Below are 19,242 nucleotides of genomic sequence, written 5' to 3'. Positions count from 1 at the left end.
TTATAGAGCTTTATGATGAAAATAATCAGCTCATGCCGAGTGGATTTCTTATGTGTGTCTGTCCATTAGCTTTTATGATAAGTAGTGCAAATATTCTTTAGAACTTTGAGGAGATCGTCACTTTGAGGAGGTCGTTATTGTAGATGAGCTAAAATTAACAATTGCCAAGACCAAAAAATGTCGTTAAGCTAAAGTGAGTATAAGCAGCTAATTATGTGAGCCAAATTGGTTGACGTCTTCCGTCTTCCTTTATTATAGGTCTTTTTACCTTTACCTTTACTGTGTACTACATAAATTAAGCCGCAATGAAGATATCGAAACAAGATTTATTGTAAAGATACCCGTCATATCTGGCACCCCTCATCCGAAAATTTTTCAAACCGGATTACAAACAATTAAACCACAAGATACCGGAAATGAGGACCACTGAAGCTACAACTGACGTTTGATCGAAAATCGGTTAATCTGAGCTTCTTTATACCCTGAACAGGGTATATTAAGTTTGTCACGAAGTTTGTAACACCCAGAAGGAAGCGTCGGAGACCCTATAAAGTATATATATAAATGATCAGTATGTTGAGCTGAGTCGATTTAGCCATGTCCGTCTGTCTGTCTGTCCGTCTGTCCGTCTGTCTCTCCGTCTATCTGTATATATACGAACTAGTCCATCAGGTTTTAAGATATCGTTTTGAAATTTTGCAAACGTCATTTTCTCTTCAAGAAGCTGCTCATTTGTCGGAACTGCCGATATCGGCTTACTATAGCATATATGTAGCTGCCATACAAACCGAACGATCGGAATCAAGGGCTTGGAAAACTTTCGCATTTGACGTGGTATCTTCACGAAATTTGACATGAATTACTGCTTAAGGTAATAATATAATCTCCGAAAAAATTGTTCAGATCGGATTACTATAGCATATAGCTTCCATATAAACTGAACACACAGTTACTAAAAGAAATGCACTTGTGAAGGGTATATTACCTTCGGTGCAGCCGAAGTTAACGTTTTTTCTTGTTTCATAATAACAATGCTAAGACAATTCATATTCGTTTCTATGGCGAATGTTGTTACTGGTGAAAAGTCCCAATGGATATTTTTGATGATTAATTGCCACAGTTTTTTTCTAAAGAAGGACCAGAGTTGTATAGAAGTAGCATAATGAAATTACCTTCAAAATGACAGCAATTTGTTGAAAAAAACGGTGCATATTTGGCCTAAAAAGGGATCATTCTAACTATGTTTAAGTCCTTTAATTTAATGCAAAAATAATGGATTTCTTTCTACTATACTTTTTATCATATATATCGGCTTAAGTTAAATTAAATTAACACATTTCTTTAGATATACTAATTTTGGTGCTGAAAAGGTGTGAAATCGTTTCAAAAATTATCTCAGTTTGTATTTATCTGTAATCGTGACGATTTTACATTTTTTTAATTGACCTGATATGACGTTTTGGCAACACCTGAAAGAATTCCCCACCATTGAGCTTGGCAAGTTTTAAGAGTAACAAAATCTTTGGTCACACCCGAACCAATTGCTTCCTTACTCGTTTCTTAACACATCAGCTAATCGGTTAGATATTTTTCTTTTTGTTATACCATTCAATTAAATTGATGCACTCATGTTTCTCTGCATTCAGAAACACAACACCTCACTCTTGCCCACACTTCCACGAAGAATTCAACACAGTTCACTGCATAGCTTTTAGCTCAACCAAAGCCGTTTCCGCTTAGTAACTTTGCAATAAAACTGCAACGGTATTTTGAGCACTATGATGTTTATTATTATTTTTTTTTGAACCGACCCCGTCTTAAAGTTCTCCCCTTACATAAAGAGAAAACGGCTAATTGCTCGCTGCGCTTGATTGGCGCATTTGGTTGGCTGAGTGAAAAATATTGCGGCATTTATGGGGAGGGAGTGTGGTGAGAATAATGCCGATGTAAGCTCTTAAATACATTTAATACCCACTTTTTATATGGAAATATTGCACTTCCATAATCGAAAATATTTTTATTTTGCTATTAAAGAAACATTGACTTACCTCGCCCTTTCGCTCATCTGGCAGAAAGTTGCCGGTGTAGAATTGCACGCCTGGTTGATTGCTATAGACCTCCATCCAACGACCAGTCGGCTGGTGGACAACCCTGTGAAGACGGAGGAAGACGAAGCGAAAGATTTTGTAATTCAGGTAATTATAAGTAATTAAATTTCTCTCATATTAAATGATAATATTTTGTTATTATTGTTTAGTTTTTTTTTTTTTTTTAATTTTGTACAATCCTTAGTAATATGATTGCTAAACTTACTTTGCCACTCTGGCGATCCCATTCTCACTCACTCCGTCCCGTGTCACACAGTAGTTGTCATCGAAACCCAATTTTCTATCCTCAATTTGGCGTATATGTCGACCCAGATTTTCGCCGCACCGAAAGTCGTAGGCAGTGTGAACGACAGGCAGATATATGCCGGTTGGAATACAATAGTTATCTGTTTGCGTTATATCACGCCCGTATATCGATACAGTGTGCTGGTAAAGAGCCTCCCTGCCGGCATCCTGAAAAAGGCATAATCAAATAATTAATGTGATTTTACATTTTTAATCGTTAAACTCGAAATCAAGATTAATCTCAGAGCTTATGCAGATGAAATCAATAAAAAATAAATACTTCTGAAAACGATTTATGAATCCTTAGCATCCGCTTCGATTTGATAAAGTCTCAAAACCTGATATTTTTGCCTATTATTATAGAGTGTCGAAACGAACAAGTTACTGGCATAAATTAAAGTTGTTATAGGTTTAAACTCAGAAATATGAAGAATATGTTTTCAATGGCGTATGAAATTTGTTCATCATACATAGTTAATATTCTTCGGTTTAGATCAAATATATCCCCATCCCCATTTTGTTCGATAACTGGTCGCCATTTTGAAGATACTTCATAAGGCTACTCTCATAATAACCTTTGTCTCTATTGGCAATAATCTGGGACAGTCGATTTTCAGAAGATTCTTTTGAGGCGTATATTTCACTGACAAAATCAATCCCGTTAGAAAGCAGCAGCAGATAATAATCACACTGTGCCAGGCCCTGACTATAGGATGGTTGTATAAGAAGCGCCCGGAGATTCTGGCGACTCACTATCGATGTGTGGCCAGGCGTTGTCCTTATAGATCACAATTCTTCACCTTTTGGCTGTGGTTGGACGCTTTTGTGGGATTTTTTCCTTCAGATAGTTCAATCGTTTACACTACATGTTTGGCTGTAGGATAGCAGCTCATAGTAAAAGTTCCTTTGCCAATTTCCTCAAAATACATAGTAAAACCTTACTCTTATTCTTATTTATTGGCGTAGATATCGCTTACGCAGTTATTGCCGAGTTTACCACTGGGCGCCAGTCGATTTTCCTTTTAAGTTTTTGGAGCCAATTGGAGGTTTTAATACCCCCTTTTTATTTCTTGATTTCGAGTTTAACGAAGGTTTCGAGGTCCTTCTCCTACTGGTCTTTCCAACGGAGAGGAGGGCTTCATCTGCTTCCCTCGGCGATTACTGCGTCGAATACTCTTAGAGCTGGAGTGTTTTCATCCATTCGGACGACATGATCTAGCCAGTGCAGCCGCTGTTTAAATCACCATACATCTTTCGCAGAACCTTTCTCTCGAAAACTGGTAACGCCGACTCATCAGATGTTGTCATCGTCCATGTTTCTGCACCATATAGCCCTACGGGGATAATGAGTGACTTGAAGGATTTGGTCTTTGTTCGTCGAAAAAGGACTTTACTTGTCAATTGCCTACTCAGTCCGAAGACTGTAAATAGTGACGTGCGAGCCAAGTCGCAAAAGCGAAAACTGTTTGTGTGATGACAAGAGATATTTCGTCCTGCCCTCGTTCACTACCAGACCTCTTAGACATAACTAACGGCCCGGTTGTACATTCTTGTAGAAGATTGTACCTTTTCTCCAGCGATAGATTGAAGAAGTCGCCCGATAGACGCCTTGTCGGAAACCCTCAATCGAATGAGGGGTCTTTCGTGGTCGTGACGGAGCGTTTGCTCAACGTTAGTTTACACAGCCATATTAGTTTCGCGGGGATACCAAATTCAGATAAGCGGCATATTTCATACAGTATGCTCGACAGAACCTTATATGCGATGTTGAAGGGGCTTATACCACGTTTGTGTAAGGTAAGAGTGTAAGGTCTCCCATTTTGTGGATTGGGCAGAGCCCAATAAAATTTTAATCGTCGGATATACGAACTCGACGATAACCATAGTTTTATCGATATTTTCGTCAATCCTTGGTTTCTCTTTGACAGTAATATTGCCGAAACGGTAACGACGAAACCTACATCGTGCATGATTGCCATCAGGACAACAACACTATCCACATTTTTAGCCGCCAGTCATGTATTTTCGTCTATATCGAAGAAAAACTTTAAGATCACGTACTTCTCTTTACAGTTGTTCACCTTTGACGCATGTGCAGACAATTCTGAGTCAAGCAATTACAATTTTAGTATGACCTTTTACTTTTTTTGAGGACCCATATATGTATCTTAAGCCGGCCACACTTACAGATTTCGGGATGCGTGTCACTAAAGTCATGCATTGGATCATACAGTTCACTGATAAGTTCCCTTTTAAGAATCTTCTCTCTCCCGGTTATGGTTCGCGTATAAGGCAGTTTTGGCCGACCAAATCACTAAGGCTTCTGATTTCGTCAGAAGGTCGGTCAAAAATGCATATCCGGGAGGGATAATAAAATAATATCTACACATATATACTTTCAATACTCACATGTCCAGCCAAATTGAAGTACGAATGATTCGTCATATTGACCACGGTTGTTACTGTTGTTTTTGCAGTCATATGAATACGCAAAGTATTATCATCGTGCAGTGTATAACGTACAGTGGTAAATAGTTCACCGGGGTAACCCTCATGACCGTCTGGTGAACGATGACAGAAAGTGACACCATTTTCATGAACTTCCTTCAGATTCCATGGCACTTTATCAAAACCAATAGAGCCACCATGCAAGTGATGGTCACCGTGATTTTGACTAACTTGAATTTCTTTGTCGTAAATCATGAAGTGGCCATTTGCAATGCGATTACAAACACGTCCAATGGTGGCACCAAAGTACGGATTACTTTCATCTTCGTAATCTGAATGGAGAAAAGTGAGGAGAATACGTTAATTAATTTAATCAGATGATAAGATACATATGATTCTCAAGTTTCAAATTAGTGGAACAAAAGTAAGAAAAACATGAATTTTCATGTTCTGTTCGATCGTAGGAAAGCATGAGTGATGTATTCCTCATAGTAAAATTTTTTCTGAGCTCGACAATAGACCCAGACAAGATAGGCAGTAAAAGTCTTTCAAAGGTTTCTCAATTTAAGTGATGATTGTGAGTGATTTTTTTGGAATTTTTTTAAGGACCCGAAATTTGTCATAATGCCAAATTTCTTTGGAACTCCTGGTTGTTCAAAATTAACAGGAACCCCATGAATATTATCACCTAGTCTGAAGACATACAAATGACCAACAGCATAAGCTCTTTAACGCAAAGAATATGTATATATATATGTGCGACCGCAAAAAATTCCATACGAAAGGGGCGCTTAATTCGCTTAGCAGCGCAGGGTTGACGTCCGTGGCTCTCATAAGCTCTCACTTTGGTTTGGCAGCTGGTAAAGCTGCTGAAGTGTGTCTGCATGCGAGAGTGAGTTTGTTGTTGTCGCTGTTTTTGTGGCATGCAACAGACTTACCGGAAGTGACTATTGCATACCAAGTACCACTACAATCATCCGCCATCCGACATCCGACGTCACCTCGGACGCTACATACTCGTATATAGACGCGGCGGGCCACCTCCAGGCGGCATTAGTGACAACCGAGAAGGCGTTTTTTTCAACTCATATGCTAGACAACCGCTTGAGGTCAAGTGGTTTTTGGGTGTGTTTGTATGTAGGTGTGAGTTTTGCTACCCTCGTTGGTGGCCAGTTGTCTTCATTGTTGGCAGCGTCGTATTAGCGCACGAAGCACATGAAGTGACCAAAAATGCAGTATTCGGTGGCTTAGTGCGATGACCAGTGCACACATACCATATCCGGCACATGACCCCATCTCTGTCTGGTTATGGTCGCAGACGGGTCGCACTTTTGCTGAGGTCACTCGAGTTCTGAGCCACTACGGTCGGCCGGCCCTTTGGTGCTATTGTTAGTGTTTTTGTTTTATGGCCACAGTTGCTGTTGTCATTGTTTGCTTTGCTCTCTGCTTTTTCCCCGGGTGTGAATTGCGATTTTTGCTTTTGTCTTCCGTTTCGCCGCTGCAACGCGTCAGTTCCGCTTAAGTGGGAAATTTGTTACCCTCGAAGCGTTACAAGTGGTAACACCAAATTGGCCCTCAACAACGAGTGTGAGTAAGCCGAGGAATAAAAAAAAACAGGCTTGCGTATGCTGGTTCATATGGGAAAAATGCAGTTGGTGCAAAGTACACGCATGCTTAGGAAGACAGACAGAGCGACAGACAGTCAGCTGCATTCGTATGTGAATGTACCGCTGGACAGACGGACGTACGTGGCTTTAGCTGACCACTCCAGATGGCAAAGTGTTTGTGTGCATCCGGTACTTCCGGCTGTTTTTGTAGACTCTACATTCTATTTTTTCCGGTTTACCCTTTTGCAGCTGCCTGCTCCTCCGGCGCCACCATTTGGAACGTTGCTTGTTTAACACAGCCATTGTTTAAGCTGTTTGTGTCATTGTTTGCTTGCCATCAGTGTCAGTGTAATATTTGCCACGCTGTTAAAGGGAAATGTGTTCACGTCACGTGCGGTGCAAAGCATATTTGTGACACTTATGCCGTCATATGAACATACATACACATGTGTGTGTGTATGTGCGTTCATGCATCCGTGACAGTAACTAATACTGACACTTCTTCTTTATTCCTTCCTCTTGCGAGATTTTTGTCCGTTGGCTTAAAACCGTTTAATAGTTTCCGAAATTGTGGCGTTTCAGGTTTTATAGGTTTTAAAGGAGATTTGTCCTAGGCGCGCTTGAAAGTGGAACACTTGTTTAAGCTGAATTCCTTTATGACCTAAATGAAGACATGTCTAGTTTCTATCGATATCTCTTTAGAATATAGCAGGTTGTACGGATTATTGTTGCAATTTCCGTTTGAATATTTGCTTTTGAACGAAATGGAAGACATCTTTCTCGTTGTCCTTGTGCAAGAAGACTTTATGTTTGGAAACTCTTTCGTAACACTTTCTCAGAGGTTTTTTGATTCTATTATTCAAGCTTATGGTCCTTAAATAACATTTTCTTCTATCTTTCTTAAAAAAATTATCAAAATAACATTCGTTTCGATACTTGTCGTGTCAGCTGTTTCAGATACTAAACCGTTTCTACCATAGTCGGGCCAACGAATTCAGACCGGACGCCAACTTTTACCCATACAAAGACTAAAAGCCCGTTAGCATTGTGAAACAAATTTCGGGAGTACTTCAACAGCAAGCGCAAAAATGAATTTGGTGTAGGTGAGGTCTAATACTAAAGACTATAATTTTCTTAGTAGTCCAATGCATCTCATGGAAATAGTTTTACTGTATATGGTAGAGTTTGAGTCGAAAGCTAAAATAAATAGGGTGAAGAAAGCAGCTGCAGCATTTTACACTTGGAAAATGGGGACTGACGCCTCATTTTCGTTGTTGTTGTTTTAATGGATGCCTAATTCCCGTCAAAGTTATCGTCGACGTCATTGAACGGAAGGGTTGCTGTTTCGACAGGGTCGGTCCAAAGGATGATGGGTGTCAGATAAGTGGGGTTGGCGAGGCAAACACAGTGGTGGCCAGTGTTATGCGGAGACTCTTTGCTCGCAGGATATTGGATATGTTGGGGTCTATTCTGGATAGGTAGGAGTTTAACCTGCTGCAATATCCAGAACGAAGCTGCACAAGGGTCACCCAAGTTTCTTGCGGAAGTTTGTTAGGCATTTTGTCTGATGTCACCGACTTAGTTGAGGAATGACCTCTTGATTAAGAATATCAAGGCGGTTCCGTTCCAAGCAGGTGACTGCAATGATGGTGTTCGCGAAAGCATCCCGGCAGGAACTGCTTGGAGAGGAGTTCATTATGCTCCTTGATTGGGAGCATAAGAGCGGCTTTCAAATCACTAAATTATCCTAATGATTCGAAGGAATTGGTGCTACAGAATGAAGAATCTACTAACAGTCAGAGATCATACTGGCATTACTGGAATATCGGAGGATAAGTGAGAACCATTTTGAAATATAATTAGGGCCTAAAAAAGTGAAAGCACGATTGGTTCCAAAATCACTAAATTTTTTTGAAAAAAAGCGTCGCGTTAACGTCTGTGAAACAATGCGAGTATTTTACTAAACATATTATTACTGACAATAAGTCTTGGATCTCAACCCAGAAACAGACGATCAGTCGGCCGAATATCGTAGTAAAGGTGAGCCGAAGCCGGAAAAACCACGTCAAAACTGGGCAAAACTCAAGGTTATGTTGACAATTTCTTTAATTATTGAGGTGTGATGCATTCCGAATTAAATTATTTAATTTAAAATTATGAACAAAGTCTTCCTATCATCGAAGAAGCGCAAAGGTGGCAAATCCGCGTCCGAAGTAGCCAGGCTCGGAGCCGTTGCCTGGTAGACGAAACGCCGATCGTCTGGCAACGCCTTTGACTACCCAAACCACGAAATGGAAAAGCGGGCAAATAACGCCTCAGGATCCTTCGAGCTCTATAATGCTGAGGGGTACCAAATACCCCCAGGTTGGAGGAGGGACCAATCCAAAAAATGAGAATCCAAATGGCTGTGCTGCCTCTCAACTACCGAACGGACGTATTTCAGAGATCCTGCTACAAGACCTAGTTGCTGTGTAAGGACAGAAAAGGAACGGGCTTCATCCTGGCTGCAGCCTACATCCCAAGTAAGGTATCCACACCATCCCAGAGGCTGTGGATAGACTGAATAGTTACTGCAGGCAACATAAGCTGCCCCTGATTCTGGGATGTGTAGCGAACGCCCATCACTCGGAATGGAGCAATGCGGAGTGCAACACACGAGCTAAGTCTCTCTTAGAGTATATTATTAGTAGCAACTTAAATATAGAAAATGTGAGTTGTGAATCCACTTTCAGTACAATAAGTAGGAGGGAGTTTCACGATATCACTTTGAGCAACAAGCCAAAGATATATCTTTAAGAAATTGGGCGTGGGATATTGCCTTAGACAACAGCGTAACCTCCGAAGAAATTTTTCTGATCGAACGCCAATAGCATATGGCTGCTATAAAAACTAGCCGATCAAAATCAAGTTCGGGTAACGATGTTTGTGATCGTTTTTTTGCTTTATGTGGCTGAAGAGTCTGAATAAAAATATATATGTACTAAAGTACTTACCTTGTATTAAATCGAAGCCCAGAACAACGTCTTGCAATTTGCCGGATTCATCTGGAATTCGGAGAGAAAAGATGGCGGCACCATAAGATATGACCTTCGTTTTCGTAAATTTATTAGAAATTTGGATACGTTTTATTAAGATTTGGTTTTCGGAAAATGTCGTCGGCAATTTCAATGACAGTTTATTATATTTAATAATTTTGAAAGCATTTTGCGTGATTTATAAGGGATATAACGGTGATTAGCAAATAGTTTGCATTTCCATATGCGATTCCCGGAACAGTAAAGCGGTGATAAGGCAACATGCAAAAAAACAAAAAATTAATAAAATAAATAAATAAATTAAATATTTAGAGCAGAAAATAAACCAAAAAATATAAACAATTAAATGTGTTAATAGTATTAACTATTGAAATATAACGGCAAAAAACATAACCTTACGAAAGAAATTATAGCAAAGAAACAATTTGCAATGAACAAAGAAATTTGATAACCACACGACGAAACAGTTATATAATGAACCACATTCTCTGCTGCATAAAGTATATTTGTCTATATGCATTTGTATATATATATTTATGAGCACCATGTTAATTGTTGTGTCATATTTTGCCCACACACGCCACATTAACACTTCCGAAAACTTCCGCAGATTCGCAATATGCAATTATTTGAACGCTTTCGGCTTTCTTTCTTTACAAATGACCGCTACATATGCTCCTGCCTCTTACCATACCCACAGTCGCATGCACATACACATATATATATATATGTATATCAGAGGATACATTTCGGATAAATGTTGCGAAAATCCTGAAGAGACTTAATGAAAACATTCAGATCTTAATGCATTGCAGCGGAAAAGAGCCATATCGAATGTGTACCAACTTAAGACCCTTGTCTGGTGGCGGAAGGCTTTGTGTTGCACGTGCTGCATCTGCACGGTTTCTTGTGGTGGTCGTGAGCGGCGGCATCAACTGACACACATCAATTTGGTAGTGTAAAAATATGGTTTCGTGTGGTGGAATAAGGAAAATTTTACATATTATTGCGTTTTGTTGAATCTGTGGATTTCGAAGATTGTGCTTAAGAAGGATTTTGCAATATTACACCGGAAGATTGAGAGTATGGAAGTAATTCTTCAGATCACTCAAAAAAAAAAATTGGAATATGAGGCAGATAAAAAGTTTTTGGTATAGATATTATATACTATATAGTTCCTGTGTAATAAAGCCAAGTGCAGATACTTTACTCGTACTTGTTTTCTTAAAGAAAATTGCACTTGGATCTAATACGCATGCCTTACTAAAGGTATGAGACTGAGAGTGTTTCAATCTGTGTCTCGCGTTATTGACAGAAGCAAGTGCTAAGATGAAGAGGCTTCTGCCCGTTGAGGCTCACTTTTTGCGAAATAGTATTTTTAATTGACTAAGTCAGAAAATTGAGCCTCTCGTGATACGCTGATCAACGTATTGATTTGATCCGCTGTGCTCTTGAGCGCTATGGGTTAAGACTATCGTCAGCAGTTAAATGCTTTCGAAGAAATCATCCCTGCAATAACCTGCTTGAAGCGGAACTGCTCCTAGGAACATCAAGAGGTTATTCCTCAATTACGTCGACGACATTAAACAATACGCCGACGACTTTGGACGCAACAAACTTCCGTTAAACAAACTTCCGAATGACGTACCCGGAGTCAAACCACCATCCGTTTCAGACGAAAAGCTCGAGTTGCCGCGAGAAACGAGTATGACCCTTGCGCAGCTTCGTTCTAGATACGGTAGCAGGTTGAACTCCTACTTATCCAGAATAGACCTCGACATATCTAAAATATGTCCTGCGTGCAATCTCCGCATGACACTGGTCACCTTCCTTTTTGCATGCCCCACCAACCTCACTCATCTGACACCCTCTTCCTTTGGTCTGACCCTGTCGAAACAGCACGTTTCTTGGCCCTCCCATTAAATGACGTCGACGACAACTTAGCGAATCCTTACTAACCAAATAGGGACTAGGCATCCGCTAAAACAACAACAACTGTGGCCAGCAGGTACCCAGGTTAAACACACCGGACGTTGTACTATGACAGGGACATAGCCGAGAAGCTGAACGTCAAACTCGCAAACGACTAGCCAACTATATTCAAAGCAGGCAGTGAGATTGCGAAATTACATCTTCTCGTGGCACTCATCGACCGCAGTAACCCGTTGGAACAGATATCGCAGGAGCGGAGGAAAATAGTGGAGATGAAGCTATTGGAAATCTTCTTCTCGCGATGAGCTCAGAGCCAAATGTACCCATGACTTCATTTGATAGAGCAGAATAGTTTAGCGAAGACAAAATCCTGAAATACAAAGATGACCTATCGCTGACCTGGGTGAGAAAAGCTGTCAGAACACCTCCAATCCTGTGGGAAAACGCAAAACTGGAGGTTGTAGCGTCTTCCTTCGCCTGAGGCAACGCCACTCCGTCGATGTCCACAAAAACAGACTGAAGAAAGGTGAAGTGGAAAAGGAACTCGGTATTTAGGATTTTATGGCGACTTCACTTGTTGTACAGGAGATGGAGAAGGTATCAACTCAGTATTCTGAGGGTCCGAAAATCTATACTAACATAATGATCATAGATCCATAAGCGACTTTACGATGGTGGGAGCAAAGGGTGACAGTGATGAACCTATACTTGCGTACTGCTGTATCTACTATACACAAACAGCGCAGCTCCAAAGGCTGGTGGTTACGCCCAGCAGAAGGAAGCAGACTTTGGTCAATGCCCATAATACGATTTGTGGCAGTACGGACCATAATCAGAAAAGTGAGCCTCAACTTATTTTTGTTGCAAAGTAATCTAGCGGTAGCCAATCGATATGTTGATGCTACGTATTGAGAACCCACTTACATATACATCTTAAGTATAAAGCTCTAAACCAGTAGAGAAGAAATTTTGAAAATTGGAACCAAAAAATTTTGTTTTTGGAACTTTTGACATTAATTTTGAGGTTATGTGAAAAAAGTGTTAATATGAAGGCCCCATGAAAAGTTATTTCGATGGAAAAGTTATTTCCATGGGACTTGTAGTGGTGCCAAAATCGAGATTAGCCGTTGTTTGCCCTTATAAACTCAACGTCCATCTATCGCATCTTTTGTTCTTAATTACCTGGATTTCATTATTATGACTTTCAAAGTATGTAACTCACTTATTTTCATAAACATTCATATGGTTAATAACCAGTACAAACGATATTAGGATGAATATTACAAGAGTTTCTAAACGTCGATTATCTTGGCAACAGAAATTGATTAATTAATAAATCTTATATTTTAAATATTGCTAAATCGATAAAAAATGTATTCACAGGTTTTTTTAAAATAAAATATTGTTTATGAATCCAACACATCTTTTTATTCCCAGTGTTTGCGCTTAATATTTATTTCGTAGATGTATGAGGCTTACACCGCAACCTTTTCACCCTTCTCAGTATTATACTACTTCAACTCGTTAATGCGATGCTGTCCTCGCAGTCATTATCACCACCAATGGAATAGTATATAAAAACTGAGTTCGATAATTGCGCAACCCTTCTCGGACCATATTTTCAATAAGTATTGATTTCGCTGCACTCCTTTTGACTTTAAACGAATTTCCTTTTTTTTTTTTTGAATATTTATTGCTTTGTTTGCAGTGCTGGCAAACTTAAAGCGTTTTTGGGTTACTTTCGCCGATTAACCCTACTAATAGTGTCAATATAATTTTTTGGGTTCTCAATTCATGCCACAGCCCACAACCCACACTTTCGCAATTCACAACCGAAAACGACCCATTCACTCTTGCCTCTAACGTTGTCACTTCTTCGAAAACCGTTTTAACATCTCCCTTAACACGCCTCAATTGTCGCTGTTGCTATTAAGAGGTCATTGGACCCTGATACATTAATGTTATTGTTACCATGTATGTAAGTATATACCAGCCATTGTCTCGGCCATGTGGTTTGAACGGCTGCTTTGGCGTTTTATGGCATGACAAAATTATAGAGTATTGTGCTGTCGTGGATGGAGGCACATGTGTGTACGTTAGGCTTAGGAAAAAGGATTGTTTGATGTCTTATGCCTGTCTTCGGTTCGTTTGTTGTCATTGATAGCTGGTATTTGTTGCGCTGTCGATTTGGAGTTTCGGGGGTTTGGGTGTGCATTGTGATAATAGTCGACTCGTGATACGGAAATGGCATTTTGTGTTATGTCTCTTTTAACTACCTCGACAAGCGGCAGTTAGAGTCGGTTGGTTGGTCGGTCGTTCAGTTGGGCGATCGACCCATAAACCCATCTCTTGCTCTACTTTTGCTTACATGTTTCTAATACTCAATTGTCCAATAAATGTTTGCTTGAAATTGCCGAGGCTGCAACATGTTAATATTCGTCGTATTATTGCAAAAACTACATATGCTGTCTTATGTCTATGTTCATTGTTAATATTTGGGGTTATGGATATTTTGGGATTGGGGCTTACAATAAAAGCGGCGAATGACAGTTACTAATATATGAAACTGTGAACATTTTTGATGGATTAAGACATAACAACTGTTGATATGGATAAAAATTGAATAGGCAAGTAAGCCGGTTGGCAAATAAATAAATTTTGGGTTAGGATTTTAGAAATACGAAAAGGTGTTATTGACGGGCTTATCGCCTTAAATTTTGAGAAATGTGGTAGTATATAACTTTTTTTATAGAAAAATATGACTGACAATCATATACAATTTCTATTACTTAGATCCAACCGATGTACATTCTTGTCTCTAGCTGAGGTCACGTGCTTTGGCCACATTTTCGGCTGTGAAGATAAGGTTTGCAAGGCAATATATGTAGTCAGATAGACGCATAAATTAAAAGAAATGCATGTGCTATTTTCGTTGAAATTTCAATCAATGCTTAAAATTGGTATGATCTAACAGAAACTCGGTCATCTAAACTTCGAGCCATCAACACAATTTGTTCAAGTCTAAGCACGAAAAGCAATTTTTTGTGGACGATTTTTTATGTACTTAAGTAAGATGTCTAGACATGCTCAGCCCACAATCGACATTTTGTTTTAGCCTATTGTTTAACTGCTCCGTTTCAAGGATTCTAGACATTTTTCAACGACGCTATATTTGATAGAAGGAAATGGGCCCATTAGTTAACATCTAAATTAGTCAAATGGGGTTGGTGATTCGAACATATAGAGTATTTCTCGCAAATGTCAACCTCACCTTCACATGGTACCCCCTATTTAATACGAAGGAGGCTCTGTAGATAGAGTAAAGGCGGTATAATCTTATCAATAGAGCGGAAGAAATTACCGGGTCCTGCCAGCCAGGAGGCAATTTAAGCCACGGATCCAGGCTCGTATGCAGAAGGCTAACTTCATCTCATCTTATTGATTATCAGATTGCAGAAATCTATATAAATTAATAATTCCGATATTAGCCGTATGATGTTATACCAGCAATTCAGTATGGGTTGTTAAGAACCATGAAATTAAGATATAAAAAACCGTATCCAAATTCTAATTATTTTTAATTTTATTGGTATTTTTTAGATATTTTGTCTATGGTATTTGTGGAATCCCGTCCTCAAGGCTAATGGATTTTCATAATAGACATTTCTATGAGAATAAGGTTTGAGAAACTGAGAACGAATCCAGGTCAAATGACTAGGAAATAAGTCCTTTTGTCATTATACCATGATTGCAAGTAACAAAAAATTATAATGAATCTACAACTTAAAAGCAACTGAAGCTAAGACACTTAAAGTGGTGGCAGTACACTACACTGGTTCCTCAGGAGCGAGATGGCATACTGCGTTCAAGGCGTTCAAACTCAATAAAAAGTGGTACGAATGTGAGAGAAGTTATGGAAATTGTCGATTGCTGATATTTCAAATTGGCCAAACCAAGTAATTTTTTCAGAAATGCTGAAATTTGTTCGCAAAGTGTTTTATTTCAATTAGAAAACCTTGATATTGCTTATATGCTATACAAAGACTTTAAATGGGGAGTAACCTCTAGAATTTTCAAAAAATTAAAAAAAAAAGTTTGCTCTAAACAATCGAAATAAAAAATATTGTTTCACTGGTTTAATCCGAATACACAGTTCAACAGCTAATCTGGGTGAGAAATTCCAAGTCAGGGTGATGGTACTAGGTCAGTATAGTAAAACCCTCAAAGGGTTTGGCGTTCGTATGTGTCAGTTTTGTTTTATGACATTTTAAATTTTTTCCTTATCTTGATGTTTTTTCGCTTAGTTGTAACATTTTGGCAAAAACGTAGGTTTTTGTTTTTTTTTTGAGACTCGTTTCCCCGAAACTAACTTTTTTTATCTGGCAATTGCGAGCAAATTATTTAAACGATTTTTTTTAACTAAAGCGTATTTTATAGACAATTATTACTCAAGTGCGTGATAGAGATTTTGACAGTTGTTTAACTATTTTGGTGTCGAAAAACACAGGTAAAAATGGCACTTTTTACAAAATCTAGGCCTACAACTTAATTTTTCGAAATTCTCAAAACTCTACTATGCGCTTGATAAAAGCTTCCTGATTAAAAAAAAATTCCTTTTTTCGTTTCAGATAAGTAGCCTAGCTAGGAAGTTGATGACCGCAAAAAATGTCAATCAAAGGGATCTTTGATATTTCCGTAATTTTTTTTTTGAATAAAATATTTTTATTGTGTAGTTCAATAATACCTCTTACAATATTGTCTAATATCGCCTATTCATGAACAGAGAAATTCGGAATTTTTGCAGCAGTGGAGAATCTTTTTTTAAGTTGTCGGAGATCGGAGAAGATACTCCAAAAATATTTAATTTTTTCATCGACATTTTTACTGTGTATTACTAAGGCAAAAAATTTAGGACAATGAATTTGTTACCTCAATGAAAAACAAGAAAAAACGTTAACTTCGGCTGCACCGAATTAATTTACCCTTCACAGTTGTATTTTTTTTAGTAACTATGTGTTCCGTTTGTATGGAGCTACATGTTATAGTAATCCGACCTCAACAATTTTTTCGGAGATTATATTGTTACCTTAAGCTAGTCAATCACGAAAGTTTTCCATACAAGGACTTGATTCCGATCGTTCAGTTTGTATGGCAGCTATGTATATGTTATAGTACTCCGATATCGGCAGTTCCGACAAATGAGCAGCTTCTTGAAGGGAAAATGACGTTTGCAAACTTTCAAAACGATATTTTAAAAACTGAGGGACTAGTTCCTATATATACAGACGGTCAGACAGACGGACAGACAGACAGACGAACAGACGGACATGGTTAAATCGATTCAGATCAACATACTGATCATTTATATATGTATATACTTTATAGTAAAGCCGATGATTCTCTTCTCTAATTATCAGCTCATATTTGAACAGACTTGCGTAGAGGTGTCTAAGAACGTATTTCTCAGAGTACCAAGCAAAATAAAAATTATGCGATTTTTGACCCATCCTAATAAGTATACTCTTACAGTTTTAAAACAATTGATAAAGTAGTTTTTATTTAATCCAAAATGTTGCTTCTTCAAGCTAAGTTTGTCATTTGAGAAAGATCTTCATCGAATCATAAGTATATACAGATTATAGCTCTCACGTCTAGTGCACCAACACAAAGTCTACCGCTAATAGATTACCTTTGGAGATTTGAAGTCATCTTTAACCAAATATTCCACCAAACCTAGGTGAAACCCCTTAAACTCGAATTCGTCGAGTTGGCAATGTCAAGGTCAAAGGAGAAGGCGATCACTAAGATGCCAAGTGTGCTGCAGCACTTGTGCGCTTATCATTGCTTCAAAGTAATTTTCCAAGAAAAATCGCAAATTCAACAAGTGGCACGAGAGCGCTCATACATACATACATACATACATATGTGCCAAACATACATACATTTATACATAAGTGGAAGCTACCTAAACGAAACACTTCAAAAATGTGTCAATAAGCACTTACCTGCACATACGTATTCGTGACATCGTTCACCAAAGTAAAACGGTGTATATGGGCGAGCTCACCCGTAATTGGGTCCGTCACACTGCTAATCATATCCTGCGAAACGTGAATCATTTTTGCTGTTGGCTGCGAGTTTTCTGTTTTGTAAATTGTTTTTCTATTTAATTATAATAATTAAACGCTGCGATGAGCACTTCGAAAGTTTAATTAAATAAAATTATAAATTTTGCCGGCTAACAGTACCCAAGCCGAAAGCACAGCGACGCGAATGGACACACACAACAAATAGCGAACCAAGTGAATCTGTTATTTGTTTGAAGTGTCAATAGTGTCGGCGAGAGGCCAAAAGTGTCTACATATGTACATATGTCAGCATGTGAGCACTTGAGTGCATCGGTGAGAAGATTGAGAGAGGTGCTGGCTGTTTATGTCGTGTAGCACTTGCAGAGCAACTAGCTCGTGAGACTTTTACTTAGTTATTTATTCCGCTATGTCATAATGGCAAAAAGTACGAATTTTTGTTGTGCAATGGGAAATAACTAAAACATTTTAAATAAGTTTGCGTTGAAGTGAACAATATGTGAAAAGTAAATACGTATATGCAGTTAAAGTACCCTGTAGGAAAAAAGAGTAATAAATTGCAAAATAAAAATGGAAGGTGTGTACCAGAGAGGAGAGTTATGGATAAAATATATTATAGGCAATTTCATTAAGAGGATCAGCTAGTGTGAAATAAAAAAATATTGTTTTTTTGCATTTAAATAAGCTAACTGCTCAATTGAAAGGGTCCCTGCCTGACACATAGATGGCGCTACTAGATAAATCCCTAACCTTCGAAACCTGTCGGATTACTAGTTTATGGATTAGATCATTTTGAGTGAAGCAAAAATCCATGAGTGGGATTTCGATTTGCTTCCGCACCCACCGTATTCTCCAGATCTTGTCCCCAGAGGCTATTTCCTGCTCCAAATTTCAAAAGAATGCTTGCAGGGAAGAATGTTTTATCAAATGAAAAGGTGATCGCAGAAACTGAGGCCCATTTTGAAGCAAAGCACAGATCGTATTACAAAAATTGTATCAAAAAGTCGGAGGTTCGTTGAAATCAATGTATTACCCTGGAGGGAACTATATTTAATAAAAAAAAAAGGATTTTGCAAAAAAATGTGCACTATGGTAGGCCGGAGATTTTTCAATTGACTTGTTATACCTTTCATAACAACACACTAAACTTTTAAATTGTTATCTCAAATAATTTTTGAGTTATAGCCTTATGAAGTATAGCCGCTCAATTCAATCAACTCTGTTTAACGTAGGAGACCGAAACTTCGAGCACTATCGATTTTTTCAACGTGGTCTGTACATAGTTCTCTATATAAAGACATATCAGAATTTTATTTGAACAAAAGTCGAATTTGGGTAGGTAAAAAACGAAAAAAATTTCGACTAAAATTCAATTTTTTAAACGGATTACACTAAAAAGTCTTACTATTTTTTGCCCATCTGTTTAAGTGATTTTTGAGTATTAAAAAATTAACTTATTAATTCTCTCATAGCAAACGAGCATTATGAAAGTAATACTATCATATATCAAAAAACGTTAATCGCCTTTAATTCCTACTGGGCCCTTTAAATAACTTATCGCTGGCTGAGTCTTATCAGAGTATGTAGCACTGCAAGATAAAGAGAGTTCACTAAGTGTGAACATTGTACGAGTTAGCAGAGCTAAAGTGAGAGCGCATGAGCGAATGGGAGATCGCAGTCAATAAACTCAATATGTAAGCAGATGAGTTGTTGTGCACAAATAAATGAACATAACGGCAGG

At 38.4% G+C, this 19,242-nt stretch overlaps 1 protein-coding gene across 1 annotated transcript in view; it reads right to left on the bottom strand.

Annotated features, from left to right (window-relative positions):
- The window catches only part of LOC126758875 (galactose mutarotase-like), a 35,459-nt gene extending 17,749 nt beyond the window's left edge, over window positions 1–17,710 (bottom strand). Inside the window, exons 1-5 of the mRNA XM_050473293.1 lie at window positions 17,421–17,710; window positions 9,442–9,535; window positions 4,803–5,173; window positions 2,314–2,561; window positions 2,049–2,151 (exon numbers count right to left, since the gene is read on the bottom strand). Coding sequence (XP_050329250.1) covers window positions 2,049–2,151; window positions 2,314–2,561; window positions 4,803–5,173; window positions 9,442–9,535; window positions 17,421–17,534 — 930 coding nt within the window. The 5' untranslated portion in view covers window positions 17,535–17,710. The remainder of the gene's footprint in view (window positions 1–2,048; window positions 2,152–2,313; window positions 2,562–4,802; window positions 5,174–9,441; window positions 9,536–17,420) is intronic.
- Between the last annotated feature and the right edge of the window lie 1,532 nt (window positions 17,711–19,242).

This window comes from Bactrocera neohumeralis, chromosome 5 (assembly GCF_024586455.1).
Source record: "Bactrocera neohumeralis isolate Rockhampton chromosome 5, APGP_CSIRO_Bneo_wtdbg2-racon-allhic-juicebox.fasta_v2, whole genome shotgun sequence".
Taxonomy (NCBI): domain Eukaryota; kingdom Metazoa; phylum Arthropoda; class Insecta; order Diptera; family Tephritidae; genus Bactrocera; species Bactrocera neohumeralis.
The sequence above is the reverse complement of the archived record's forward strand: the minus strand, read 5'-3'. Positions and strand labels throughout refer to the sequence as shown.